This window comes from Accipiter gentilis, chromosome 8 (assembly GCF_929443795.1).
Source record: "Accipiter gentilis chromosome 8, bAccGen1.1, whole genome shotgun sequence".
Lineage (NCBI taxonomy): Eukaryota > Metazoa > Chordata > Aves > Accipitriformes > Accipitridae > Astur > Astur gentilis.
Genome location: NC_064887.1, coordinates 37,440,459 through 37,465,792, shown reverse-complemented (window position 1 = coordinate 37,465,792; position 25,334 = coordinate 37,440,459). Strand labels below are relative to the sequence as shown.

The 25,334-nt window shown below is 56.0% G+C and overlaps 2 protein-coding genes across 9 annotated transcripts in view; one reads left to right on the top strand and one right to left on the bottom strand.

Moving 5' to 3' along the window:
- NOS1AP (nitric oxide synthase 1 adaptor protein) overlaps positions 1 to 25,334 on the bottom strand; it is a 47,427-nt gene that overhangs the window by 2,187 nt on the left and 19,906 nt on the right. For 2 of the 8 annotated variants that reach the window (XM_049808121.1, XM_049808124.1), the window contains 9 exons: positions 13,469 to 13,561; positions 13,010 to 13,083; positions 12,273 to 12,381; positions 11,898 to 12,039; positions 10,589 to 10,752; positions 9,877 to 10,044; positions 6,550 to 6,715; positions 5,818 to 5,967; positions 74 to 335 (listed from right to left, as the gene is read on the bottom strand). In XM_049808121.1, the coding sequence (XP_049664078.1) occupies positions 74 to 335; positions 5,818 to 5,967; positions 6,550 to 6,715; positions 9,877 to 10,044; positions 10,589 to 10,752; positions 11,898 to 12,039; positions 12,273 to 12,381; positions 13,010 to 13,083; positions 13,469 to 13,561 (1,328 nt within the window). Of the gene's footprint in view, positions 1 to 73; positions 336 to 625; positions 640 to 2,683; positions 5,968 to 6,549; positions 6,716 to 9,876; positions 10,045 to 10,588; positions 10,753 to 11,897; positions 12,040 to 12,272; positions 12,382 to 13,009; positions 13,084 to 13,468; positions 13,562 to 22,342; positions 22,484 to 25,334 lie in introns of those variants that run through there. The other 6 variants (XM_049808125.1, XM_049808128.1, XM_049808122.1 and 3 more) reach the window with 6 other exon arrangements.
- On the top strand, positions 804 to 2,645 carry SPATA46 (spermatogenesis associated 46). Its single transcript, XM_049808143.1, has 2 exons — positions 804 to 1,185; positions 1,857 to 2,645. Exons 1-2 carry the CDS (start codon positions 1,035 to 1,037, stop codon positions 2,336 to 2,338), a joined length of 633 nt encoding a protein of 210 aa, XP_049664100.1. The 5' UTR covers positions 804 to 1,034; the 3' UTR covers positions 2,339 to 2,645.

Sequence of the window (25,334 nt, the reverse complement as noted above, 5' to 3'; positions counted from 1 at the left end):
CAGCCCCATGCTGAGGCCACTCCAGCCTGTCCCAACGGCCCTGTCGCAGGGTGCACACCGTGGGGACACTCACCCGTCCTCGCTAGCCAGCTGTCCCGTGCCCAGCATGGCCCCAGCGCTGGCGTTCACCTCCATCACTCCCACGCTGGGGAGGCCGGCCGGCTCCTTGCGGCGCAGGAGGTCATTCACCTTGGCCCCCACGGCCTTGCCCAGGTTGCGGAGGTGCTGGCTGCCAGCGGGGCGGGAGGGCTGTGGCAGGGTGCCCGCCGTGGCGGGGACTTGCCGCGGCCGCGGGGTGGGTGCCGCGCTGGCGTTCTCAAACATGCTCTGGTCCACTGAAGGGGAAAAAGGGACAGAGAGGGGATGTGAGCCAGGCTGGAGGGGGGACCCCGGCAGGGACAGCACGTCCCAGATCCGCCCGTCAGGTCCCAACCCAGCAGCATGGGAACACAATTTGGGGGACAGGGAGGCTGCTCCTGCAGCCCCGCAGAGGCTGTGGGCAGCTGGGCCACGCCAGGACTGCACAGGGCAGTGCATGCACGGGGGACAGCATGGGGTGAGATGGGGTAGCAGCGAGCCCAGGGCTCCACGCTGGCACTGCTGACACACAGAGAGCGTCTCTTACCTGATACCGAGTGACTTGGGAAGCAGGTTGTGGAAAGAAAGAGAGAGAAAGAGGATTTACCAAGGGAACGGCAAGGGGACAGCGGGCCCATCCCTTCCACGCTGCTGGGGGAGGTGTGCTGCTGACCCCCTGCCCGGACCTGCCATGCTGCCTGCAAAGATGGGGCTCATGTGGGGCCCTTATTAGCCAGGCACCCACGAAGCAGCAGGGGGTTCTCTGGGGGCACACACAGCCTGGGCTCTGCACTGCTCGCCCCACCAAGGCACCCCCTCCAGCCCAGGCTGGGGGTCCCATTGTGCTGGCCAAGCTCCCCAGAGATCCCAGGGGCTGAGCCCACTGCCCAGGAGCATCCCGGCTGTGCACCGTACACGTGTGACATCATCCCTTTGTGACATCAGCTGATGACAGCATGGGTACCATGGTGCAGGAGCCACACACCGGCTACGCAAGAGCGATGGAAAGCTTCGTCCTGCCCACCGCTTCCATCGGGGCCGTGCCCTGCAGCACCAGGACAAGAAGCCCAGAGACCCTGCGTCCCTGTGGCCCTGCCAGCCTGCCCGGTGAGCCTGGTGCCCACCAGCTGCAGCCAGGCAGGGGCTGCAAGCAGCCGGCGCTGCCTGTGGGGAGAGATCCCTCTTGCACCTCCTGGGCCCGGCCATGGCACCGCTCAGCCTCCCGCGGCACAGCGAGGGCCTGCGGGCAGACAGTTTATGGGGGGATTTGGCAGGCCATGTCCTCCTGCGTGGGTGGGGAAAGGGGACCGGGTGGGTCTGTGGCAGCAGGCACTTTCTGGGGACCTGGCAGGGTTCTACAGTCACACCCCACCTCTGAGCTACACCAGCTTCTCTCCCGAGTCTTCCCAGAGGGAATCCTCAAAGCTGTGGGTGCTGGCCCCAGGAGCACCAGCTCGCCCCCCCCCATCGCTGCCCCCCGTGCCAGTGCAGCTCTCCGTAGGATGGCTCCAGCGGGCTGCTGTGTGAGCCTTGTGCTGCGCTGATGCCTCGGTGCCCACCACCATCCTGTGCCCATCTCTACCCCTGCGTCCCATGGGGGCAGGGATGGTACCCTCCATGCCGGGGGGATGTACTGGAACAGAGCCAGCCACCTCTGCATCCCACAGAGACAGAGAGGAAGGGTCCCCAGCACTGCTCCCAACCCCGTGGCGGGCTGGGCTCTTACAGGGACCCCGACTCACTGCAGGCTCGCTCTTCTGCAGCTTGTGGCCCCGCAGCCCCGCTGGACAGCGAGCTCCCTGCCCGCACCTGCACCATCTACCGGCCCTGGTTCTCGCCCTACAGCTACTTCATGTGCACCAAAGGAGCCACCCAGCAGCACCAGGGCAGCCTCTCCTCCAGCCTGGCCTCCAGCACCCAGGAGCACGAGGAGCCTGATGACCTCTCAGAGATCATCTGCTCCTCCTCTGGCTCCTCAGATGAGCTCCAGCCCACTGAGAGCGACAGGCCGGCCAGGAGCAGAGCCAGCATCACATTCCGGGACATCCTCGCCGCTTCCCAGTGGCAGCCGGTGCCCCAGCGCGGCTACCAGTGCGTGTCGTGCTGCCGCGTCTTCCCCACGCTCTGGTCGGTGAAGGCCCATATCCAGCACAGCTCCCAGGAGGGCTACAGCTGCAAGGTGTACTACCGCAGGCTCAAGGCCCTGTGGGAGAAGGAGCACAAGGAGCAGAAGGCCGCAGCCCCCAGGGTGCCCGTGTAGCCCCGCCAGCCGGACAGCCGCCGCGGGAGGGCACTGCTCCATCGCTCCTGCCAGCGGCAGAATAAATTGATTTAGGAGCAGCCGGTCCCGTCTGCCTGCTACTCTTGCCTACGCAACACTTCTGCCATTCTTTAAGAGAGGCTCTTCCCGACTTTTCCTTCCCCAGCAGCCAAAAATCTCCCGAGCCCCTGAAAGCGCTGCTTTGCATCTCTGTGGGGAGCTCTGCAGATGCTGGGAACCCCTCAGCACCCTCAAGCTGTTGGGTCAGCCCTGAGACGAGCCTGCGCTGTGCGGTGGCTGAAGGGGAAGACTGAAACCCCTCTGCTCCCAGCAATGTTTGGGGCACCTCGCTCCCATGGGCAGCCTGTGGCTGGCACCACCAGCAAGGGTCCCGCAGGGGAGGATGCTTAGGTTGTGGGGGTCTGTGCAAGGCCAAGGGATGCCACCGCTGCTGCTGGCTCCCAGCGTGGAGAAGGAGAGAAATACGGAAAGAGAGAGAGTCAGCGAGAAGGAAGAGACAACAGAAAGCCTTGAGAAATAGAAAGATTTATTTAGCAAAAGCCAGTCGACTAATGACAACACCCAAGGGTTAAGTGCACTTACATTGACAGATTGGTTTCCCAGATAGATTGAGTCAACGGTTAGTAACACGACAGTTGTAGGAAAAGAAAGGACAAAAAATATAGCTATAAATCCCCGGTCAAGGTCCATAACAAAAGTAAGAGGCTAGAGAGGCGTCTTGGAGGCAGCACTGAGTTAAGAGGAGGATCATTTACACATGTACACCCATGGTGCGGCAGGACACTGGCAGGTTCTGACCCAGCTCTGGCAGCACCCCCCAGCCCACGGGGCACCCCCCACCGCCTCTGTAGGCAGAGTGCCGGGCAGGAGCCCAAGCCCACAGCTGGTCCCAACAGCAACTCGTGGGGCACTGCCTCGGCTGCGCGTGTGCAGCGGGGACGGGCAGGAACGGTGGCGTGGGGAGATGGCTCAGCCCTGCCTGCTTTCTGAGGCAGCCCAGCCTGGAAGAGACCTCCTGCCTGCTGCTGCTCCTCCCGGGCTCTCTCTTCATCTTCCCTGTGTGTATGGCCAAGCTCCTGCTGTCCCCTCTCCTGCACGATCTGTCTGCCCACATGGAAATCCCTCTCTGAGCTCACCCACGCATCCCTACCCTGCCTGCGCCACGTCCTGTGCGTGCTGCCATCTCCACCTCTCCCTCCTGGCAGGACCAGCCTCCCACCACATACTTTAACCTCCAACTGCTTCAAGCTGACAGTGAGATGTTGGGGTCCCCAGCAGAGGGGCTGCCACACAGCTGTGCCCACAGCAGTGCGGGACAGGGCATACGGAGGTATTGGTGGCCAGAGGACAGGAGCACCCATGTCCCAAATGGCTCCCGCTCTGGCCCCTCTGCGGCTGGTGCAGGGGCTCCCCTGGAGACCAGGCCAGTGCTGGGGACACTGAAACTTGCCCTTCCTTCCCACTGGGACTCTTTAGCTCCTCACAGTGTCCAGCCTCCTCCTGTAGTGGAGAGTGCATAGCACAGCTCGTACTGACCCCAGGGGTCTCACCCACACCTCACTCCTCAGCAGCCTTCAGTCCCAAAGGGACCGGGGCAGAAAGAGGTGATGGACCTTCCTCAGAAGCCGAGCTAAGCCCTGGAGGAGAGCAAGAGCTCGTGTCTGGGAGATGCTCAGCTAGGGGTTAGTTGCAGGCAGATCTAGCAGAGACAGAGCTGGCGAAGGCGAGAGCAGCAGGGAAGCAACAAAGCGAAGCAGAAGCAGGACAGGAGGGTGGATGGGGAGGAAGACAACTGTGCCAATCCCCACCTCGTCGAGTGTTTCCTCAAAGAGCAGGGGGGACATCAGGACTCTGGTTCATACCCCTTCAGCCATGGCCTCTTAGAGGCTGCAGCAACAGGCAGCTGATAAATGTGCGTGCAGAAAAGAAACAAGCTCTGGATCCCTTGGAGGCCCCCAGATGGCTCTTAGCCATGGGTGTCTTGGGGTCTGGTGGGGGATCCTGGGATCTTGGATTCACTTTTCTGGAGGGTGCAAACCAGAGACATGAAGGACCCCCCCTGCAGACACCAGCACTTCACTCCCCATCGAGGGGCAGCAAGCATGCCCATCCCTGCACACAGCCGATGCCAGCACTGCATCCCCCAGCCCTGGTCCGGAGGCAAACGACTGTGTGGAGACGGGAGGGCTTGTCTATAAAGCAAAGCAGGGAGTTTGTGGTGATGAGGGGTGCGGGGAAGTGCTTGAAAACATGACTTGAGAGCACCAGAAAGGCTTTGAAACCTGGCAGCCATGCCAAGGAGCCCAAGAACTGGACAACGAGGGGAAGGACACTCCACAGCCTGGCGCTGCGTGCCCTGGCTCCCGGCTCCCTGCTCCGTGCCGAGCCATGCCTTCCTCTCCGCTCCACAGCCCAGGAGAGGAGCAGGCAGTGCCCACGCGCCCTCCACCTGCCTCAGGCAGGGACAAACCCTGTCCTGGAAGTGCCACAGACACCATCACCCTGCCAGGAGCTGTCTGCACCCGGCCACCCTGCACAACCTCATCTCACCCCTTCAGCTCCTTCCCAGGCTCGTCCCCACTGTCTCCCTCTGCCTCACCTCTCACTCGCACACCCACACCGACAGTACACCATCACCGGCCCTAACCACCCCGCTAGCACGGCCCTGGACGTATCCCTGACCCTCTCCACCATGCAGAGGACCAGACCCCCTGCCAGCACCTCTGACCCTGCTCACCGCCCTGGTGCTGCCTCCTTGGTCCCTCTTGTCCCCGCTCACTGCCCTGTGCCTGCTCTCTCATTCCCCCAGCAAAAACCATCACCTGCTTTACTGCACCACCAACAGTGGCTAATCCGGCAGGGAGTCCTTTGCTTCTGCCTGACCTTAAAACGCAGCTTGCAGGGGGACGGGGACCAGGGGGTAGCTGTCAGCTCACTGTCCGATGCAAAGCGGGGACGCTCCAGCTCAGCACACAAGCCCATGCATGCTGGAACACAGCACGCCTGGCGCACCGCAGCCCCTTGGCATGGCTCTGTCCTCACCTCCGCACACCTCCGGGACGTGTTCTGGAAGCCTCGCGCTCCCTCCTCCGCCCCCCTCTCCCTCCGGGCCATCCCATCCCTGCCAGGGCCAGGGGGCTACGGCCAGGGTCCGCCCCAGCTCCGGCAGGTCCCAGCAGCTCCCGCACCACCTCCTGACGACCCCTACACCGCAATTTCGTCCTCCAGGCTGTCGCCCAGGTCCTGCCTGGGCTGGACGTGGAGCAGGCGCGGCGGTTCCTCCTGGGACCAGGAGTCGCGCTCCTCGCTCTCGTCCGTGTTGGACTCGTACTCGGAGGCAATGCCCGACTCGCGGAACTTGATGAGCTCCAGGCTGCCCAGTGCTGGCTCCGGAGCTGGTGGCCCTGAGCCCGGCCGAAAGCGGTAGCACTCCAGCTTCACCAGACAGTCGTTCCTACCTATGGGGCTGCCCATGGAGCTGGGGAAGCCCGAGCTGGGGCCCAGTGGCGGCGGGTGGGTGTCCTCGGGCTGCGGGGTGGTTGGGTCGCAGAGGACGGGGAGGACGTTGGAGCGGAAGGTGATCTCCAGCAGACTGTCCTGGGAGCCTGCTGCAAGAGAAGGGCACGGCTGAGAGACAGGCAGTGCCACCCTGGCTTGCCTGGGCATCCCCTGACCACCACAACTGGCTGCAGACTGGCCAGAGGAGGACAGACTGGGGCCGTTTGGGTGTCAACCTCCCCACTGCCACCGTTTGGGGGGGCTCATTTGGTGTCACTGGTGACAGGAGCTGCTGCTGGCCAACAAAGAGCCAGTTTTGCAGGATAAACAAGTTATCTGTCTCCTACCCCAGCTCCTCCAGGGAGCTGATGGCCATGTCTGCTGGAGAGGAAGGTCAAGGAAGGGCTCTTGGGCAGGTAAGGAGCTGGCCTAGAGCATGCAGCCACTGGGGAAAGCGGACATACAGCTGATGGACGTATGTGACTACCTGTCTATACAGCCCTCCCCATGCCTCTTCCCACGTTGCATGCAAGCACCCTGCTGCACACGCACAAGCCAGGCCAGAAGGGCGCTAATATTCCCCTACGCAAAACCACTGGAGATGCACAAAAACCCCAAGAGAAACACCCACACTCATGTCCTCCACAGACCCGGCTAGCTGCGAGGGGAGAGGAAGGGGCAGGAGCGCTTACTGGTGGTGTTCCCTGCCAGCTTCAGCTCCAGCTCCTGCACCTGCTTGACCAGGAGCGAGATGTGCTGCAGCAAGTCCTTGTTCTGGAGCAGGAGCTGGTGCACGCGAGCCTGGGCCTCCAGCCGTGCCGCCGCCTCCGCGGCCAGCTGGTCCTTCAGCAAGTGGACCTGCGTGACAGGAGAGAGTGGGTGAGCGTGTGGGAGGTACTGCTCGAGGGCCGAGAGCTTCGACTCCGGCCACCCCTTCGAGCTCGTCTACCAGAGCTCGCCAGCATCCCACCAGACGGTTCGACGAAGAAGCCATTCCCTGCGGGTACCCGCAGATGCGGTGGGGAGAGCAGGGGCAGGCGGCAGTGTCACACCAGGGCACGCTCAGCAAATCCAGCGCACGGTCACCTGGCCTCTCTGATGGAAAAGCCCGAAGGCAAAGGGAGGCGGCACTGACGGAACCATCAGTCACGCGCGCGCATTCTGGATGCGTGACGAAAGGGCAGCTCAGGAGGAGGCCAGATGGATATGGAAGAGAAGACATCAACCGACTGGACGGGGCTGCGGGTGCACGAAGGCTGTGAGCCGGCCCTGGCTGAGCTGTCTTTCTGGGCAGGTTTCCCAGAGGCAGGGTCCTGCCAGCGGCGTTTGTCGCTAGCAGGGGCTTCGGCATCAGAGCTGCCCTGGAGCTGCAGGCGGCTCCGGCTGTGAAAGGCACAACGTGCCCGGAGCAACGCAGGTGGCAGAGCGCTGCTGAGACACGGTGGCTCTGGGGACACGAGCTGGCTGCTCATTCTGGCCCTGGGAAGCAATGCCTGGACGTTAGACCGCGGGGAGTCCGCGGGCAAGGAGCCCATTGATTTCAGCGTAACTACCCATACGCAAGCATCTGTACCACCAGCACCGCGCTCCAGGGAGGGTGGGATGCTGCTGGGGGAGATCAGCCAGGAGCCCCTGCCCAGGGACAGCGGGGGCAGCTCTCTGATCCGAACTTGAGCAAGGAGAGCCCTAGGAGCGTACGCCGGACAAGGGGACGGCAGTGCGGAGCCACCCGGGGGTCACGCCGGCTCAGCACCCCTTCCTGCCACCCACCCAGGGCTCTACAAGAGCTCCTCTCTCCAGCAAGGACTGAGCCAGCCAGGCTCATGTGGAACCAGGAAAGCACGGGTTTAAAAACAAACAAACAAAAAACCAAAACACACAACCCTCCCCCCCCAGTTTTACCCTGGCCTAGAAAGCGACCTTGGGGAAGCGGGGGGAGCTTTCTGTACCTGCTAAAGCTGTGAGCTGCTGCTGCGGCTGCAGGGCCCCAAAAGCAGCACAGCTGGGGGCCACCTGCCCTCCTGGATGGGTACCTCAGCTGCCCAAATGCAGCCAGCAAGGCGGCAAGGCAGTGCCCTTGGCAGAGCAGAGTTGAAGTACAGGGAGCTCGGGGGTGGCAGAAGGCCAAGCAAAGGGCTGAGACTTGGAACTGTCCATGTTAAGCTAGACCAAGGGCAAGGGGGTGCAATCCCTTCTTCTCGGAGCAGGCAGCACAGAGCCCTTTTGGTTTGCCTGCAGGCCCCCAGCCAAGTAAGACACACCACACCACAGCTACAGGAGCCACAGTCACCTCTTCCTCCTGCCAGCGGTGGGACAGTGGGGCACAGCAGCGCGGTGGGACAAGGGACCTTCTGCCAAAGGCCGGTGGGTGAAGCAGAGACCCTGAGCTGAGCTGGCAGAGGTGGAATCATGTTTAAATGCTAAGCGGGTGCCAGAGCTCAGCGCTGGCAGCGTCAGCCTGGAATTGATCCTTCCTTGCAGTCAGCATCTGTCTCCATCCATCACAGGCATCTGCAGCTGGGGCCAGGTAGATGCTCAGGTGATGCCACGAGAAGATGCGAGCAGAGCCCAAATGTCACATCTTGCAGAGGGGCAGTGGCTCGTGCCACCAGCCCCCTGGGGACAAGACCCAGGAAGGACTCCTGACCTTAATTCACGAGAAAAAACTTTCACAGGTATCTGGAAATGGCTTGCAAAAGCAAGCCTCTGATCAATGAGGGAACTAAATGGTGTTTCATCCTCAGCCAAGTAATTAGAGGCCAAGATAATTACAGAATGGTCCCCGTAGCTCTAGACCAAGCACAGATCCTGGTCAACACAGTGGATCTCCCGGCTTTTGTTAGTAAAAATGAAGTCTGTACCCATCACCATGTGTTCAGAGACAAATTGAGTCACTACTTTCTGAGAGAAGATAACAAGTGCCATTGATAGAGGTATGGATGTAATGCATGCAGTCATCTGAAAGGCATTTGACATGACAGGGCCCAACTTTTTCACTAATAAATTACAACGATACAAAATCACCACGGCACGCATTAGAGAGCAGCTAAGTGACAGCTCCTGGGACATGAACTGCCCTGGGGTGGGCAGAGGTCCAGAGCAGGGCGTCAGCCCTTTGGACAGAGGAGGATGAGGCCACTGGCTGCCATCCCAGGAGCCAGCCAAGAAATGGCATTACACTATTCTAGATTTTTTTTTTACCTGGAAGTAGAAGGAAAAAGAAATTGCCACTGCAAGGCTCTGCAGGTACACAAAGACTGGGAACTACCAAAGGCGAGCAGTCCCTACCACAAAAGGACCTGGCTTCGCCTAGTAAGTTTTGCCTGTAGCAACACTGTACTTGGGCAGACATAAAGGATCTCCTGAGGATGCAGGTCCCTCTTCCAGAGGGGAAAGCAACTTTCTGAACACATAACCCCAGAAGGCATGTGGGCTCTCAGAGCAGCAGCTCGGCCAGAAGGACCAATGCTGATTTTCTGATGTGAGAAGAGGAAAGCCACGGGAAAGCACAGAAAGGCTGCTGGAGCTGATCGCTTAAGCCAGGAAGAAAGTCAAGCAATTGCAGAGAGCTCTGCCAGGGGTCAGGGAACAAGTAAAGCTAAGGTAATGACTTGGATAAAACAGCCAGAGCTGCTTAAATGAGAAATACCTGCATGGAGAACGAGGTGCCAGCTGCACAGCCCAGGCAGCAGTCAGCCGGGGCTAACGCTGAGGCCAGGCACTGGCAAGCAGACGGGGGCCAAAGGACCAAAAAATTGGGTGGCAAGTGGACATAAGCACCTCCTCTTCTGTGATGGGACCAGGGCAAATTGCCACTCCTCTCCCCTTGCTGCACAGCCCAGGAGATGGTCCGTCCCCATCCCCTGTGCCCCAGCTTCTCCCACAACTACCATGCCCTCCCCATGGAGCTGCCTGCCTTCAACGCTGCCTCCAGGCAGGGGATACTCCGGCGGTACCGAGGGGCTCGGTAGCGTGCCCCAGCCCTGCCGCTACCCCCAAAAAAAAGCAGAGGGGAGAACCTGTGCCACGGCCACTTGCGTCTGCTGCTGCTGCTGCTGCAGGAGCTGCTGGAGAAGCTGCATTTGGTGGTGGGCAGAGAGGGGTGTTCCCAGGTCAGGCAGCTGGGCAGATGAGGGCAGCAGCATCTTGGGCGACGCTGTCAGGATATCTTCAGGGTGGAGGCAGCCCTGCAAAACACCAATGGTGAAAGAGTGATCCTGTGCCCCTCACCACAGAGAGCCGCCAGGCACACATGGGCTGCAGCACGGAGCAGCCCCCCAAAAATACCCAGGAAAGAAACTACTGCATTCAAAGCAAATGCACACTTTGCTGGGGATGCTGAAAACTTTGAAGGCAGTATTTTTTTCAGTTTTGACAACAACCCAAATACTTTTGTAGAAAATTCCCGAAAAGGCTGATGCTTCCCATGGGAATTTCCCCTGTATCAAAGTTGGTTGTTTGTGGGTTTTTTTTGTGGAAAAAAATCCCTATCAGCTCTGCCCCAGATGCTTTCCGCGTGGCTGCACATAGCTGAGCCTCGGCACAGCGCTCTCCAGGAGCGCCCCGGGCCCGGAGCCAAAGGGCAGCCCTGCAGCGGCAGATGGCTTTGATCCGGGAGCCAGGGAATGCTGCACAATCCCTCCTGATCCCCAGGCCCCCCGGATGCACATTAGAGCCGCGGGGCCAGGGCCGCACCATGCCCCTGAGAGCGGAGCGCAGGGACCCACGCACCTTGGCATCAGCGTAGGCGCTCGCCTCCTTGCCCACGGCGTCGAGGTCGGTCACGCCGCGGCTGAAGTCGAGGATGTCAGCTCCGGGCAGCGGCAGCTCCACGGCATCGATGTCCGTCTCCTCCGCTGAGGCGGCCGCCCTCTCCGCGCTGGTGAGGCGGCAGGCTGAGGGAGCAGGGTCAGAGCAGAGCACAGCCCGGTTGGAGCAGGAGCTCGCTACGGTGTGCCCATGGTATGGCGAGTGATGCCCGCCGGTTCGTTCTCACCGCCCCTTGTCACCCACCCTCCAGCTCTGGGGGGAAGCAGGTACAGAGCGACAGGGCTGCGCTTCCTGCTGCTGCTCGGGATGGGGCTTGCAGCCAAAAACACACCCAGCCCCGGCACATCAAACCTGGGGAACAGCGGCCAAAACCCCTGATATGGGACAAATGGGCCTCAGAAGACACAGGGAAAGCTAAAGAAAGGTAAACAAGAGATTACGGGGGGGAAAAAACAACCCAAAAAAACGGATGCTCAGAAATCCCCAGGGAACCGCATATCGTGGCCGGGATATTGTGTGGAGGAAAACCAAACAATGTGCGGTCCAGGACAGCCCAACGATTAGGTCATCACGACAGCGCCGGCGGCAGAGGCAGGCAGGAAACCGCAGCACAGCCCAGGCTGCTCCTGTTGGGATGAGGGGGATCTAACGCCCGGCACGGGGCGGCAGGGCAGGGCAGGCAGCCCACACACAGCTGGGCAGCAGGACCCGCCAGCATCCTGACAGGCACAAGCATCCCTGCACCCTCCACACACGGGGCTGAGAAGGGAGCGGAGGGTCCACAGGCTGCCTGCAGCCCTGGGAGCGCGATGCAAGATCCCGAGCACGGCTTCGCACACGCAGGGAATTGCAGAGGTGGCGATGGACCACGAGCTGGGTCCACAGCAGAGAGCCGAACCCAGCCCTGCGAGCACCTTGGGATGCAGAAAAGGTCTGCGCTTAGGGCCTTTTCCATGGAAGCAGCGAGGAAATGTTTGCAGCGTGCGCAGCAGAGCACGGAGAGTACTTAGGCGCCCAGCAGAGTCCCGGGCGCTGCTAATAGGCTCCCAGCAAGGGGGATGTCTGCGAGGATGATGGCTAACACCTAGCGAAGGCTCCTTGCTGGGCAAGATCCCAGCTTGAGCACAAGGCAGGGCAGGCCAGATTGCTGTGCAAATCCATTCCCCGCAGGTGTCAGGCAGCAAGGACTGGTATGGGAAGACGGTGACTCTGCAGACGGCGTCTGCCAGGCTCCAGGACCCCCACACCACCCCCACCTCTGCCCTCGTACCTGGGACATCCAGGTCGTCCCCGTTCCTCTCACTGTCTCCGTCCTCCTGCCCGTCCGCGTTTTGCTGGGTGTGCTGGAGGCTCAGCTTGTGGCAGACCTCAAATGCCTGCCCCACCGTCCGGACGATGCGCATGGCTTGGCTCTGCAGAGGGAGAGGGGGACCGTAACCTCAGCTGGGCTGCCTCTGCCTGATGACCTCCCCAGCCTTGTGCAGCCTTTTGGGTGTCTCTGTGTGCTGCTGCAGGGACTGAGGCACCAGAGCTCAGATCACCAGGGTGCTCCGGGCCGCCAGCTGCAGCGTGGTGCCACGGAATCCTGCCCCAGCCGCCCCACTAAGACCCCGCGATGGTGGGGTGCATATCCCAGCATCTTTACCTTCTTCTTGGATTTGAAGACATTGCACCTGAAGACATTGCTAGACCCATCCCTGGCAATGTAGCTGAATATCTTTAGGTCCTGGGAATCATGAGACACGTAGAATATCCTGCAAAGACAGAAGGGAGGGGAGGAGATCATCTACAACACACATATTACCCATGGTGCCCAGGAGACAGGCAAGGCCACAGCCAGCGCTTCCCAGGGCACGTCCCGGGGTGCTGGCAAATGCCCAGCCTCTGCAGCACGCCCCTGCTAAAGCCCATCAGAAATTTTTTTGGCAGTGGTTTTGCCTTGGCTGGGAAAATTAGCCTGCTGACTCAGCAGCAGCAAGTATTTTGCGAAGGCAGCACGGCGCTTTCTCTGCTCAGCCCCCAGGGACAGAGCTACCGGTCCAGGAGCCCTCCGGGGACCGAGGAAAGCAAACCTCAATCTTCCACCTTGCCTGCTCAGAGAGCTGGCCTCCTCGCTCAGGTGCCTGCTGCCCCCTCCCCAGCATGGCTGGGGCTGTTCCTCGCTCCCATTCGGCTTCCCTGGGACACAGATGGCCCATGCTCTTAGCTTTTGCCAACGAGATAGAGAGCTGGGGACTTTAGGAGAGCACAGCAAGCGAGGGGAGCTGCCCTCCACCAGGACGGTGACTCCACGGCCAGTCCCCAGCATGGTGCCAGCGTGGCATGGGGTAAATGGCATGACAGAGCCACTCAGGCCTCCATCCCCCCACCAAGCAGGCTTACCTGTAGATGGGATCGTGCATGACGAGCATTTTGTTCTCATCCCAGGCCCATTCTTTTTTCTGCAACGAAAGAAGCTGAAAATGAGTACGTCAGATGCTGCTCTTGAGATCAAGGACAGGGCAGAGACAGTCCAGGGACAGACCTGGGAAGCTCTTGTCACAGCTCTGCTGCTGCTCCCCTGCAACCCTTCACCGAGGGCCGGATCCTGCTGGGGACCAGCAATGTCCCACATCACCTCCCACGGGACCCTCCGGGCCCCTTCTATACCCACATCAGGACTGGCTCAGCCACCCTGCAGGAACATGGCTTCATCTGGAACACAGCTGATCCCAGCCCATCCCTCCCTCTCCCAGCCCACCAGAGTTCCCCAGAAATTGAAGGATGCTGCAGGTCCCCGCGCCACGAGGGGAGGGCTCCTGCTGCTGAGGCACCGCTGCCCCAGGGACCAGGGCTGCCTACCTTCTTCTTCTTCTTCAGAATGACCTTCACGCCATCCACTGACACGATAAGACTCACTTTCTTCTTCTTGATATTCTTGGCTTTAAACTCATACTGCAGGGGATGGAAGAAAACACCTGAATTAGCCTTCCTGCACGAGCAAAGCCCCAGGGAGGGCTGAACAGGCTCCAAAGGGAAGGGACGAGAGGGACAGAGAAAGGTTTCCTCGACCCCACATGCCTCCCTGAGCACATGCCCACATCAGCCTGCACATCCACGCTAGGACAGAACAGGGGGACCTTTTGCCCTGCAGTGTCCCCGTGCCCAGCATCTGGAGGAGCACGCCCCAAAGCAATGCAGCCCCCGGCTCTGGATAATGCTTTGCTCAGCCCAGGACGCTGCTGGAAATGTTAACCTGTGTTTCAAAGGCACTTGCTCTGCCCCTCCAAAGGGCTGTACCTCCCCAGAGAAGGACCACCACCTCCCCAGCCCTGCCAGCCCCTGGGGCTCCGTAGCCCAGCCAGGTTTGCCCCGCTGGCTTGTGGCCGTTGCTGAGCTTTGGTAAGGAAAATGGCATTTCAAGTGGGTTTTTCGGGGGGCTCAGTAAAAAACTGAAGATGATTACCGAGGATTTTGTGAACCTCTCCAGGGGGGATGGGATAATGCAATTACCCACTTCAATTAGAAATCACTGGACAGGAAAAAAAAAACAACAGGAACTTCCAAAGATCAGTGACTAAACACAAAGCTCTGGTCTGGCCTGGGGAAAGAATAAGATCCCCTAAAATCCAGCCACTTTTGCATCTAAAGTCTTACAAGCGGGGAGGGGGCTGGTGGTAGAATAGGCCATTTAGGCTGAGCAACCTCCTGCTGTGGGACTTCTGGGGAGTCCCATTACCAGTCTACCACGGGTGCACCCACATCAGGTACCCTGTGTGCTGGTCCCACACGCAGGGTGCTGTGCACAGCAGTGGGGACGGATCTTCTGCGCCTGCCCAGCGGCAGAAAAACCCTGCATCCTGCATCTCACACGCTTGAGGAAGAAGAATTTAATTTATCCTCTCATTATTTCGCCAGTCTCTCTGCAGAGGGAACACAGGGCAGGCGCCCCGATGCAAAGCCCTGCCTCCAGTCCGCGCCGAGCCTTGGTGTGACATTTCCAGCACTGCATGATGTATTAACTTTGGCAGCCGGAGCCAGCAGGCAGGAAAAGCTGCTGGCCCTGACCTGTGATCGCATGATAAAAGACCTGAAAATAAAATTCCTCAAAGCCATTTTAAAGTCGCCAACAGGGATGGGAGATACAGATGACTCGGAAAACAGTGGGGGTGGAACATAGCTCTGCCCTCCCCAGTACACAGACCAGGCGAGCTGTGCAAGCCCACTTGCTCCAGGGCTGAAGCCATGGTGATGGGCTGAAGGAAGCAGAGCTCAGGCTCCCACCATGGCTACAGTCAGCCTCAAAATCCCCAGCACATACCCATATGCTGCTTACAGGGCTTATTCCTCATGGAGAAGGGTCTCACCAGAGTCCCTCACCAAAGAGCCCACCAGCGTGGGTTTCCAAGTCCCATCTCTCATATTCCCCTTCCCCATCATTACAAGCAGAGGTGAAACTGCATCCAAGAGCCCTTTCTCTGTGCCTTGCTAAGACACTAGACCAGTACCGAGATGACAGCAGCGTGTCTGGTACCTAACACTAAAGAAACGTCTTGATTTAGTCCTGAAAAGGTGAGCACCAGCCTGGCTACCTTGGAGTAATTAATGCAGCACCTTCTGAAGCTCCGCATGCGATTTTTCCAGGAGCTGCGGGCTGAGCTGGGTGCTCTCAGTGGCCAGAGCAACTGCACGGCACCTTGTGGAGCTGCAGCCTGATTTATTGGTCCTAACAATCATTGATTATAAAGGTTGCAATTCCGAGCTGCTGGAGCCATGGGGTTTCTATTCTGGGCCATCCCAAGTGCTAATTAACATGGGCTTGGAAGAGACAGCAACCCTGAAAAATATCTCAGGGTTAGAGAGACTATTTTTAGCCTGGTTTTTGGGTGAGTAACAGCCCCAGGACAGTAATGCAGACAGGCCAGGCTGTTTCAGCAAAGATGCTACCCAGCCCCGGCATATGTTTGAGGGACAGAATCAATGCAGAGCTCCTTGGAGAGGCTTCCGCAGTCCCTGGCTGCAGCCAAGGGATTCTGCCCAGGCAGAGGGGAGTGCCATGGGGAAAGCTGTTTGCCACGCTGAAGCCAAAGTCCCCTTGTGCCGATGGCTCACAGCAAAACTCCAGCAAAAGCCGACGGGAGTAAAGAAGTCAAATTCTCAGAAAGGCCAACCAGCCAGATTTGTTAAGCTCTTGCATAAATCTAGGTCTTTATCCTGACGCTGAGGTGAGAGCCAAGCTCCTTTGCAAGTCCGAGCCATGCGCTTAGAGAGCTGTTACACACCCTGCCCCAACCAGAGCTCATTAGCACAATCACTCCAACGAGCGCAGACGCTCTTTGGGATACATTTCCCGTGCAACAAAGCGCAGCTCTAGCCAATAAAACGCTAATGAACTCATGCCCACTGGGGCTTTAATGAAACACTAACCGTAATTTAATAACAAATTAGCGAGGAAGAGGATTCAATAAAATGGCAATTCAGTCGAGCCGCTTCTTGCATCCCTGGGCTGCGTGGGGCAGGCGTGCCGAGTCCCCCAGGCCAGAAGATGCATTGCTGATTTTCCCAGACTTTCAAATTTGAGTTTGGGCAAATAGGTGCAAGAAGGGAGGAAAAGCACCCAGGAGAAGGCGGCAGCAGACCAAACCGAGAGGGAGCACATACCGCTCTGCAGAGCCCAGCACACCATTCGCGTGCTGCTACCCCCCTGCTTACAGCCACGGCGTGCAATTTGCTCTGCCTTGTTCACAGGGCTAATTCAGCAAACCAGAGGGATTTCACCCCAAGCAGCAGGTCTGGCTAGGGTCAAAGGGAACATGAGGTTTGTGCAGTTCTTCTAAGTAAGATTTGACCCACAGAGACTGTAAGGGACGAACCCAAAAATGTGCAGGGCAGAATCTGTGCTCAGACCTGCTGGCTCACGGTGCAGCAGTTCACATCAGCAGTGCCAGCAGCTGCCATGACCAGCCCTGCTCAGCACCCTGCGTGCTGGGATGCTGCTCGCTGGCTACGGCAGGAGAAAGGCAAATCTCACCACGAGTCCTTGCACTCCCCCAGCAAGTCCCTGCAGGTCCTGGGAAGGGGGTGGCTGACGGTCGCCGTCTGCCCGAGGCACCAGCCCAGGACCAGTACTCGGGGCTGGACTGGGTGCCCTGCGTGCACCCTGGCTCTCCCCAGCCTGGAAGGGGTAACTGGCCTTCTGCTGCCTCCTTGGACCTCTCCCAAGCAATGGCCAATCCTTTCCATTAGACTACAGCTGCCAGTATGGGCTTTTTGTTCCCAAAGACTGCTGGACATCTCAGGTGGTCTCACTGATATGCTGCATGTCAACAGGACCTGCCCTTGCAAATACCTGCCCTGCGAGCCCGTTTACTAACTGGGCAATGGGAAACCTCTCTCCATGCGACCAACTGGGACCTCCCTGGCTTGGAGCTAGTCTTGACCACAGCTCTGTCAGCCCTGGGCATGGAGATCTGCTGGGTCTGACCACACTTGTCAACATCCCTCCTTCTGCTGTGGGACGGAGAGAGAAAGCTGAAGAGAGATGCAAAGCATTAGGGTTTTAGCTTTCCCTGTTGCCGGGAGGAGAGCAGACGTGATGGTGGGGTGGGAAATGCCACCAAAGGGACTCTGAGACTGTGTGCACAGCCAGAACAACTGCCGCTGCATCCAAAACCCATGGGCACCAGCTGACCCAGAGGAGAAGAAAACCCGCACATTTCCAGGGACGTTGGACCAATGCCATATAACCCTTGGTGGGAATACATTCTGCATCCCCAAAGGTGCACTAAAAATCACATCATCGTTGCTAACAAGCTTCTCACCGAGCCGATGCGAAACTGCAAAACAAAACACCAAAGCAAAAGGGGGGGTTCTCAAAGCCACCAGTGTGGGACCCGCTCTGCTGCCAGGAGGGGACAGGGATGCTCGGGGGATGCTTTGCTACGCATTGCATCAGGAGCAGTAGGAAAGCCTCTGGAACTGGGTGCAGGGAGCTGGGTGACGGCAATTCACCCCACGCTCTGATATTCGGTGACTACTTCAGGAGAAAAAACCACATCTCCCTCCACGGAGGGAACCAGGATAAGCTCAGCTACCCATGGCTCCAGCTTGGACTGCTGAATCCCAGCCTACTGTTTAATAAAGAAATGATGCAGAAATAATTATCCAGCTTGGGATCAAGGAAGGAAGGAGGATTTGTGCAATTTCCCCACGATCCCCTTTGTTTCACACCATGCAGCGTTTCGCTGTATTGCTTGTAGCTAACTAAATGGTGTGATGGTCAGAAGAGCTTTCTTGGCCTTCAACCCAGATAATCTGCCCACCTTGGGCATGATCCTGGATATTTAAATATCTGTAATAATACTCCAAGTTTGGGTTAATTATATTAATTATTGGCTATAGAAATGTGGCAATCCCAGAAGATAGATGAGAAATTATTTTGAGAAAGGGAAACAGAAAATGGAAAGAGCAACAGAGAAACCCGTCTGTTCCTGGACTTGCACAGCTCCACAGTCGGTCTCCAACTGAAGCTCTAAGCACTCTATTAAAATTTTTAAGCAAAGATTGAAAATGAACATTTCAGATATGCCAAAGTTGAAAAGTATTCAAGAGAAAAAAAAAGTAAAGATGGTCTTACTAATGAAAAAGAAGTATTAGATCACTTGTAAACTCCAGCTAATTAGTGAACAAAGATTCTCCCTTAATTCTACACTGCCCACAAAAAAACATGTTCATCATCCTAATTAGAAAAGAAACATCTATTTTGTCAGAGCACGAGGGCCTTACCATTGACCTCAGGTTAGTGGGAGTCTATTTTCAACATCTGTCTTTTCTGCGGAGTTCACTATTTAAATAACTTCAGATGGAAAATAATGCCAGCTGGTGTATGCACCATTGCGCAACACATTCCGACTGGCAGAGTATTAAAATTGCCCTTTCTGGAGAACGGAGTAACATATGTTGCTTAATAGAGAGTGCATGTAACCTTGTCAGCTTAGAGTAAAATTATGTATGAATCCGAGTGTGATGGGTATGTGTGAAAAGCATGGAAAACTCAGCGTCCTTAGAAACATGTTATCTATCCCTGTCGCACTGTTTCTACACGGTAAAAGTGTAAGAAAACTTGCAACCACGCACTGCATGTGAGATTAGGTAGATCAGACACTAAAGAGGAGAGATGATATCTTTCTAGATTCATCATCATCCCCCCACATTCACAAGCATCTGAAAAAGTTTAACCTGAATAAAAGTGCCCTCATTTCATTCCAGCCCATCTAAACTGCAGCAGGTACAGATTTAAGTCTGCCCACTAGCACTCTCCATCAGTAAGGGAAGGTACCAGGAATGCTGTATGGTCAGATTGTGCTAGCAGAATACAAATAAACAGAAAATTTTTTAACGAAAGTTCCCCTAAATGCATCAAGCTGTCCCTGTTTCCTTCCATGCTTTATACCCCTCCTCAAAAAAAAAAAAAAAAAAAAAAAAAAAAGAAAAAAAAAAAGGTTTACAAGCTTGTACTGGAGAAAGAGCAGTGGTCTGAGAATTCAGTTAATAGGGAAAAAAGCAATTTCCACAAAACTCATTGCTACTCTGCTAGCCTGGGAAGCAGGAGAAAAAAAAAAATCTGCTAGAAGAAAAAGCATAGAAGAGGATGTATTTTTTGCCAGAAAACTGTATTTCTTTGTGTTTATACAGAAAGGACACGAAACTCTGAGCAAAGCCAGATCCCACAGAGCCACCTTGGCTGAACGTGCAGGGCTGGCTGGCAAGGACCCTGCGACGTGAGCAGCCCGAGCTCTGCCCTCTGCCCGTGGTGATGCCCGGGCAGCTCTCGCACGGCTCCCGCAGCCCAATTCATCACGGGAATGAAACCGCAAGCGCAGAGCTGGCAGGGGAGCGGGGCAGGGGGCTGGAAGCCGGTGCCCACCTCCCTTGGCACCCCGCGGCAGCTCCTCCTCGCAGCTGGCTGGTACGGCAGCTAATAAAATACCTTTAGAGTTCAACTTTAACCCAAGGTCAGTTCAGGCTAATGAAAGACGTGGCAGACTAGCGAAGGTTTTCCCAGCACTTTGGGGGGAGGAGCAGTACTGTTCTCATGATGAAGAATTAACTTACTAGGAAATGACAGCTGAGCTTGAGTTCTCTCGGCACAGGCTCCACAGCTCCAAGAATTAACAACTCGGGGGGGGAAAACCACATACCTTGCAATTTCTGCTGCTGAAAACACAGGGAATGAAAGTAAATCTCAGAAATGTATAGGACATCAGGCGTAACCCACAGGAGGGAAGCCTGAGAAACCTTGCCGAGACCCTAATAGCAGTAATTGGGAGGAACGGCAAACAACAGCACCATGCAGGGGACAAAGATTTCGCTTTACTGAACCACACAAGGAAATGGCACCAACACCGGTGCCCTCGGATGACTCACAGCCACCCGTGGGCTGTGTGGGAATGGGAACCTGGGAGGGACACGGCCCTTTCCTGGCTGGGCTGCCAAGCTGCTCCAGGGATGGGTGCGGAAAGCAGAAGGAGCAGGAAGGCAGCACCTGCTGCCCACTAGCCCTTCGTGGGGTAAACGACACCCAGAGCTCAACACCGGGGTCCTGCTGAAGGTCTAGGAGCCGATCGCAGGCAGGAACATCTCATCTGTTCTTTTTTCCCTTCTGGTACTTTGTTAACTGGAGGAGGAGCACGATGTGCAGCGTTGGAGGGGCTGTACCACACCGAGGCGGGCAGCACGGTGAGCGCAGGACGGCGATGTGCCCGTGTGTCCTGCGAACCAACAGTTTCTTGGGCCAAAAGGCTGGGAAAGCCCACGGGTTGGTAAGGCACACACTGCACCCTCTTTGCCAGGTGCAGAGGTGCTGTGCGCTGGGACTGGCTGCATGCATAAGGGATGCATCAAATGCAACCGTGCCTGAGAAGGACGAGCAAGCTGCAACGCCACTGTGCGGGTTGAGGTGGAGATCTCGTTAGAATCACGCAGCACGAGCCCAGGCACACTTATGTGGGCAAGGAAAAGGCACAGTGAAAGGCTTCCTGATGAGCACTGGTCATCCAGGAGGAGCCTAACCGTTTCTGCTGAACAAGAGAACACGACCAGGATCTCTAAACACAGTGGCAGAAAGAAAAGAGCACTGGAGAGGAAAAGGGAATTATTTAAAATACGGCTTTGACACAGTAGCAAACAGATGCAACCTGGCCAGGAGTAGCCTCGCAGATCAGAAAAGTCCCCGACCATCCCAGCCACACATGGGTCTGGGAATAGTGGGACGGTGTCCAGCAGACAGCTGGGCACGGTCTGCCCCACGGCAGGGAGCGGAGGCAGCGCTAGGGCAGCAGAGAGCCAGGGGTCCTGCCGGCGGGGTACCCAGGCCTGGAGCATCACTCCCTTCTGCTGTGGCTGCTGCCCCGAAAGCAGAAAGGCACCTACCTGCCAGCCTGCCCTGGCCCACGTCTCCCTCGTGCATTGCCCCAGCTCTACTGGGGCGGCAGCAGACGTCGGGGGATAAAGCGGCTGGAAAGCACAATACGTCCCAGGAGGGTGGTCAGCTTCATCCGAGAGGCTTTTCTGAACAAGGCTTCAAAATACATGACAGTCCACTATTCTGGCTGTGCTTTAAGCCCACGGGGAACTCCTCAAGCTTGCTGGAGGGGAGTACACTGGAATACCTGCTTAGCCTACTAATCTGATCAGCAATAAATGGAGTAAACACCATTTTTAGAAGACTGCCTTAAGCCACCCTACCAAAGCGCTGGGCTGCTGCCTGCGTCTGTCGAGGACTCCCCGGACCCTTCGCCACGGGCATGCAATCCCATTGCGGCTTCGGTGAGGACGTCTTACCACCCCAATTCCCACATGCAGCTATAAAATACCTGCCCGTGCCCATGCCCCACGCACCAGCAGGGCGCTCGCCCATGGGATGCCAGCAGCACCTCCCTGCTCCCTGCCGGGGCTGGGAGACAGAGGCAAGGACAGCAGGGAGATTTGGGGATCCCCTCGGTGCGGTTGCTTTGCTTGTGCTCCCTTCTCCTGTCACAAAACCTAGGACAAACCAGCCTGCAGCGCTCGCAACTGCAGTGGGGATGGCTCCCATCGCAGGGCACGGAGTCACGGAGACGTTTGGGGGCTAGACTAAGGTTCCCACTGGCTCCATCGGCAAACCGCCAGCACGGCACGGGCAAACGTGCTGGACACCTCTGCCATCCTGGAGCTCAGGTTTGAGCTGCTCCTCAGGCTTAAATTTCACTCTGTCTACACCCCAATGCTGGTGGTTTTGCCAGTAGCTAGACTTTGATTAAAGGGCACAGTAATTTGGAAGGAGGGGAGGAGTAATGAAGTATTGGATGCTTGTTCTTGGGCTTAACGATGCTTTTTAAAACTCTCCCACGGTCCCTCAGAGTTTGCATTTGCACATATGGGAAAATGTGGCTCTGAGGTGCATGTGTTTGAAATAAGATATGATTTTGGTTTGTACTGACAAGGTCAATGCCTATTTTCCCATCCAACTTCAGGTTTAATTTTGGTAACCGTCTGTGATGGTCGCGAGTACTGATGGGTATAAATGGGAACCAGTCTAAAAATACCCATGTTGTGAGAGCAGCAGAGCAGAGTGAAGGTTGCTGCTTTGAAACAATCCCTGGATCAGAGCATATCCGTTTATCACGCAAAATATATTTTCCAATAACACCGAATACTTCACAATAAATTCCTTCTGTTCAGTTTGCTATTTCCTACCAGATATCAGATAGCTGCCTTGATCCACTTCCTCCAACCTCCTCTCACTACCTCCAAGTTTCATGAGTTGAGGTGGCAAACTGGGACACGTACACAAGCCGTCTTCAGTCTAAGCAGTTTCACAGGAATCTCAGAGAAATCAGAACCGGTAAAAATTAAATCAATATCAATCATAGGGTTAAAATGGAGAAAGTTCCTCTAGGTAACAGCTTATTCTCACCCTCTCTTTTGCAGACTTCCATTTACAAGATTATTTACCTCCCTTACAAGAAGCCCTTAGGGGATCCACACTTCCCTGTCCCAATCTTAAGGTTTGTTTTTTGGTTTTGTTTTTTTTAAACCCTTAAAATCAGAGATTCAAAGGAGACCTGAGGCACATCAGTGTATCTCCCGGTGCCAAGGCAGCCTGCAGACGCTCTGCGTGCCGTGGCAGCCCAGCGCTGGGCAGGGGGACGCAGCAGCAGGGTGCACACGAGGGATGCAGCCACGCGGCCGGCGGTGCAGGAGCACGCTTCTCAGCAACATCCCGCAGCTCCACCCAGCAGCTCATCAAAGCCACCGTGGGGGCTTAACTAATACCGAGCTTAGAAGAGAAAACTGGGGACCCCATCCCAGCACAGCCATATCATTTCTCCCCCAGCTTGGGCACACGCAGCCATGGGTCCGAGTGGGAGCAACTGCTCCTGGGCTGGGAAAAGCAGTGCTTCTCAGCCAGCGATGAAGGTCAGTGCAGACCGTGCCACAGGCTAGCCCCCAGCCTTGACAACGTCTCTAAACCCCTTTCAGATATCCAAGGAAGCGATAACAGCACGGATCGGACCTGCGTGGGAGACGGCAAGCTCCCACCTGCCTTCACATGCTGCCATCTCCGATGACCAAGCGTAGCACGTGCAAATTAATTGGTGCGTGGGCGCGTATGGGATACTGGTCGAACTGGTTGCAAAATAAGAAGGCTTTGAGCTGCTCCCTTCGGTTAATGAAAACAAGGAGCGGGCTCTGCGCGCATCTGCAGGCACCGCTTTCGCACTGCTTTCCGCAGCCCTGCAGATAGAATACTAGAGATGAGCTGTACACGTTTCAATACTTACCACCTCTTGCTAAAATAAGCAGAAGCACATTCCTTGGAAACCCCACATCTGACTGGAATTTGTGGTATTTTTAATTAGATACGCATTGGTTCGACCTAGGCAGGCAAAGGCAGCGAGTGCACAAGCCGTTTGGTGATGGCTCCTTGGAATCGCCCTTTGAAGAAGGTAAGAAGCTACAAGAGCCTAGAAATGGCCTCTATCCATCCAGGCTACAGTAGGTTTGAACCCTTGTGCTAGAATGAGCTTGGCTTAAAGAAAACCACTGCCATTTGCAGCAGTTTAGTCATGCCCATTTATTCTAATCCCTAACTAAACTCCTGCTTCATTCTGGCACCGGCAAGACCTGATGCCTTGGGGGACCCCGGGAGTGCCGGGTGCTGAGCAGTGCAGGTAGTGTCCAGCCAGCCACCCTCCTCCGCCCCAGCAGGAAAACAAAAGTTCTGTATTCAAGATGTCCTTTCTTCCCCAAATGCTTTCTTTCCAAGACAGACCCTGCCTCAAGGCAGCTGAGATCATATCCCCCCCCCGCACGGAGGGGGCCGCAGGCAGGGCTGACACACCGCAGAAGAGCACAGAGTCACCCCAAACCCACCCCAAGGGCAGGTGACGAAGAGAGGGACACCATAAGAACATACCCACGCAGCGCTTCAGAAAGGGGTCAGCTCAGCAAAGCGAGCTGAATCAGCACACGGCAAGATTTACGCCCCAAGTTGTGAAATACAGGGTTTATTTCGGTAATTTTTTACTGCTCACCAAAGAGCTGCTCTCCCACAGTTGCATAAAAAGCTTGAGTAAGACCAGTTGAGAAGGTTGATGAGAATAGCCAGGCAGAAAAGCAGTGACAAACTGAAGGAAGGCAAGCTGGTAATACTGTAACTAAATCAGCAATTATGAAATTCAGACAATTAATAAAGAATGAACGAGGAGCAGCATTAAACGCTTAGTGCATCAGAAACAAGCCAGCCCTGTGGGGCTCATTAGATGCTGGCAGTGCTCAACAATGTTTCTAGGTTGTAACTGGAGAAAAGAGGTAATTATTCGTATCACACTTGTTTCATGGTTCCTATTTCAGCAATAACTAATGCAGGTATTAAAAAAATCACTAAATTCTACATGTTAAAGTCAACAAGTCAGAATCATGTCCTTTAGAGAGCTTGAGAAAGAATTACAGAAAAAATTCCAAGCTCATAAAGTTCCAAGATTTCAGATGGAGTTAGAAAACAGCCAATATAGGACTTGATATCAAGCAAAAGGATTGCAGTACAACTCGGCACAGCACTAATTCTATGCAAGCTGAAATCCTAAACTATCTCAATGAAATTAAAACCATACTTCACAAAGCTATTAGGCTGGCTAAGAAACTTGAAGAATACATTGCTGTTTCCCCCTTTACACGCATTTTGACAAAAATGTTACCTAAAGCGATGACACAGCCCAGATTAAGGGGCTGAAATCTGCCTCACCGGTGGAGCCCCAAATAAAGCTCGGGGAGAGTTTCCTCACATCAAAGGCTCTTTGACTTTAGGCAAATGCAGAAGATCAGTTAGCTGGGAGTTGAAGCTGGATCCATTTAAACCACGGAAAGACACGTCTTTTTTCACAGAAAGCTCAACGGGACCTGCACCCCAAATCACACTCAACACCAGCTTTGGGCCAATTACTCTGGATTTCTCTTTTTCAGATATTAAGGATTTCTTAGCATGTATGGAAAGGTCAGCAGAAGTGTGCTTTTTGTGTTTCCAGTACTGGAGAGATACACACATAGCCCTGAAATTCCTGGGGATCAGGGAGTGTTTGAAGGAGTCCAGACCAGTCCCATCCATCATGTTAAGAGGGAGTAAGAAAACGTCATCGGAGCAAAATGCCAAAACAAAACTGGAGGCCTTGGAGGGAAAAAGAAAGAG

What these genes read in the sequence shown, in the direction of transcription:
- SPATA46 (XM_049808143.1), top strand. Translation starts at nt 1,035, where the DNA reads ATGGGTACCATGGTGCAGGAGCCACACACCGGCTACGCAAGAGCGATG. An exon ending in TGGCCCTGCCAGCCTGCCCG is followed by an intron (nt 1,186 to 1,856) that starts GTGAGCCTGGTG and finishes GTGGCCCCGCAG; the next exon opens with CCCCGCTGGACAGCGAGCTC.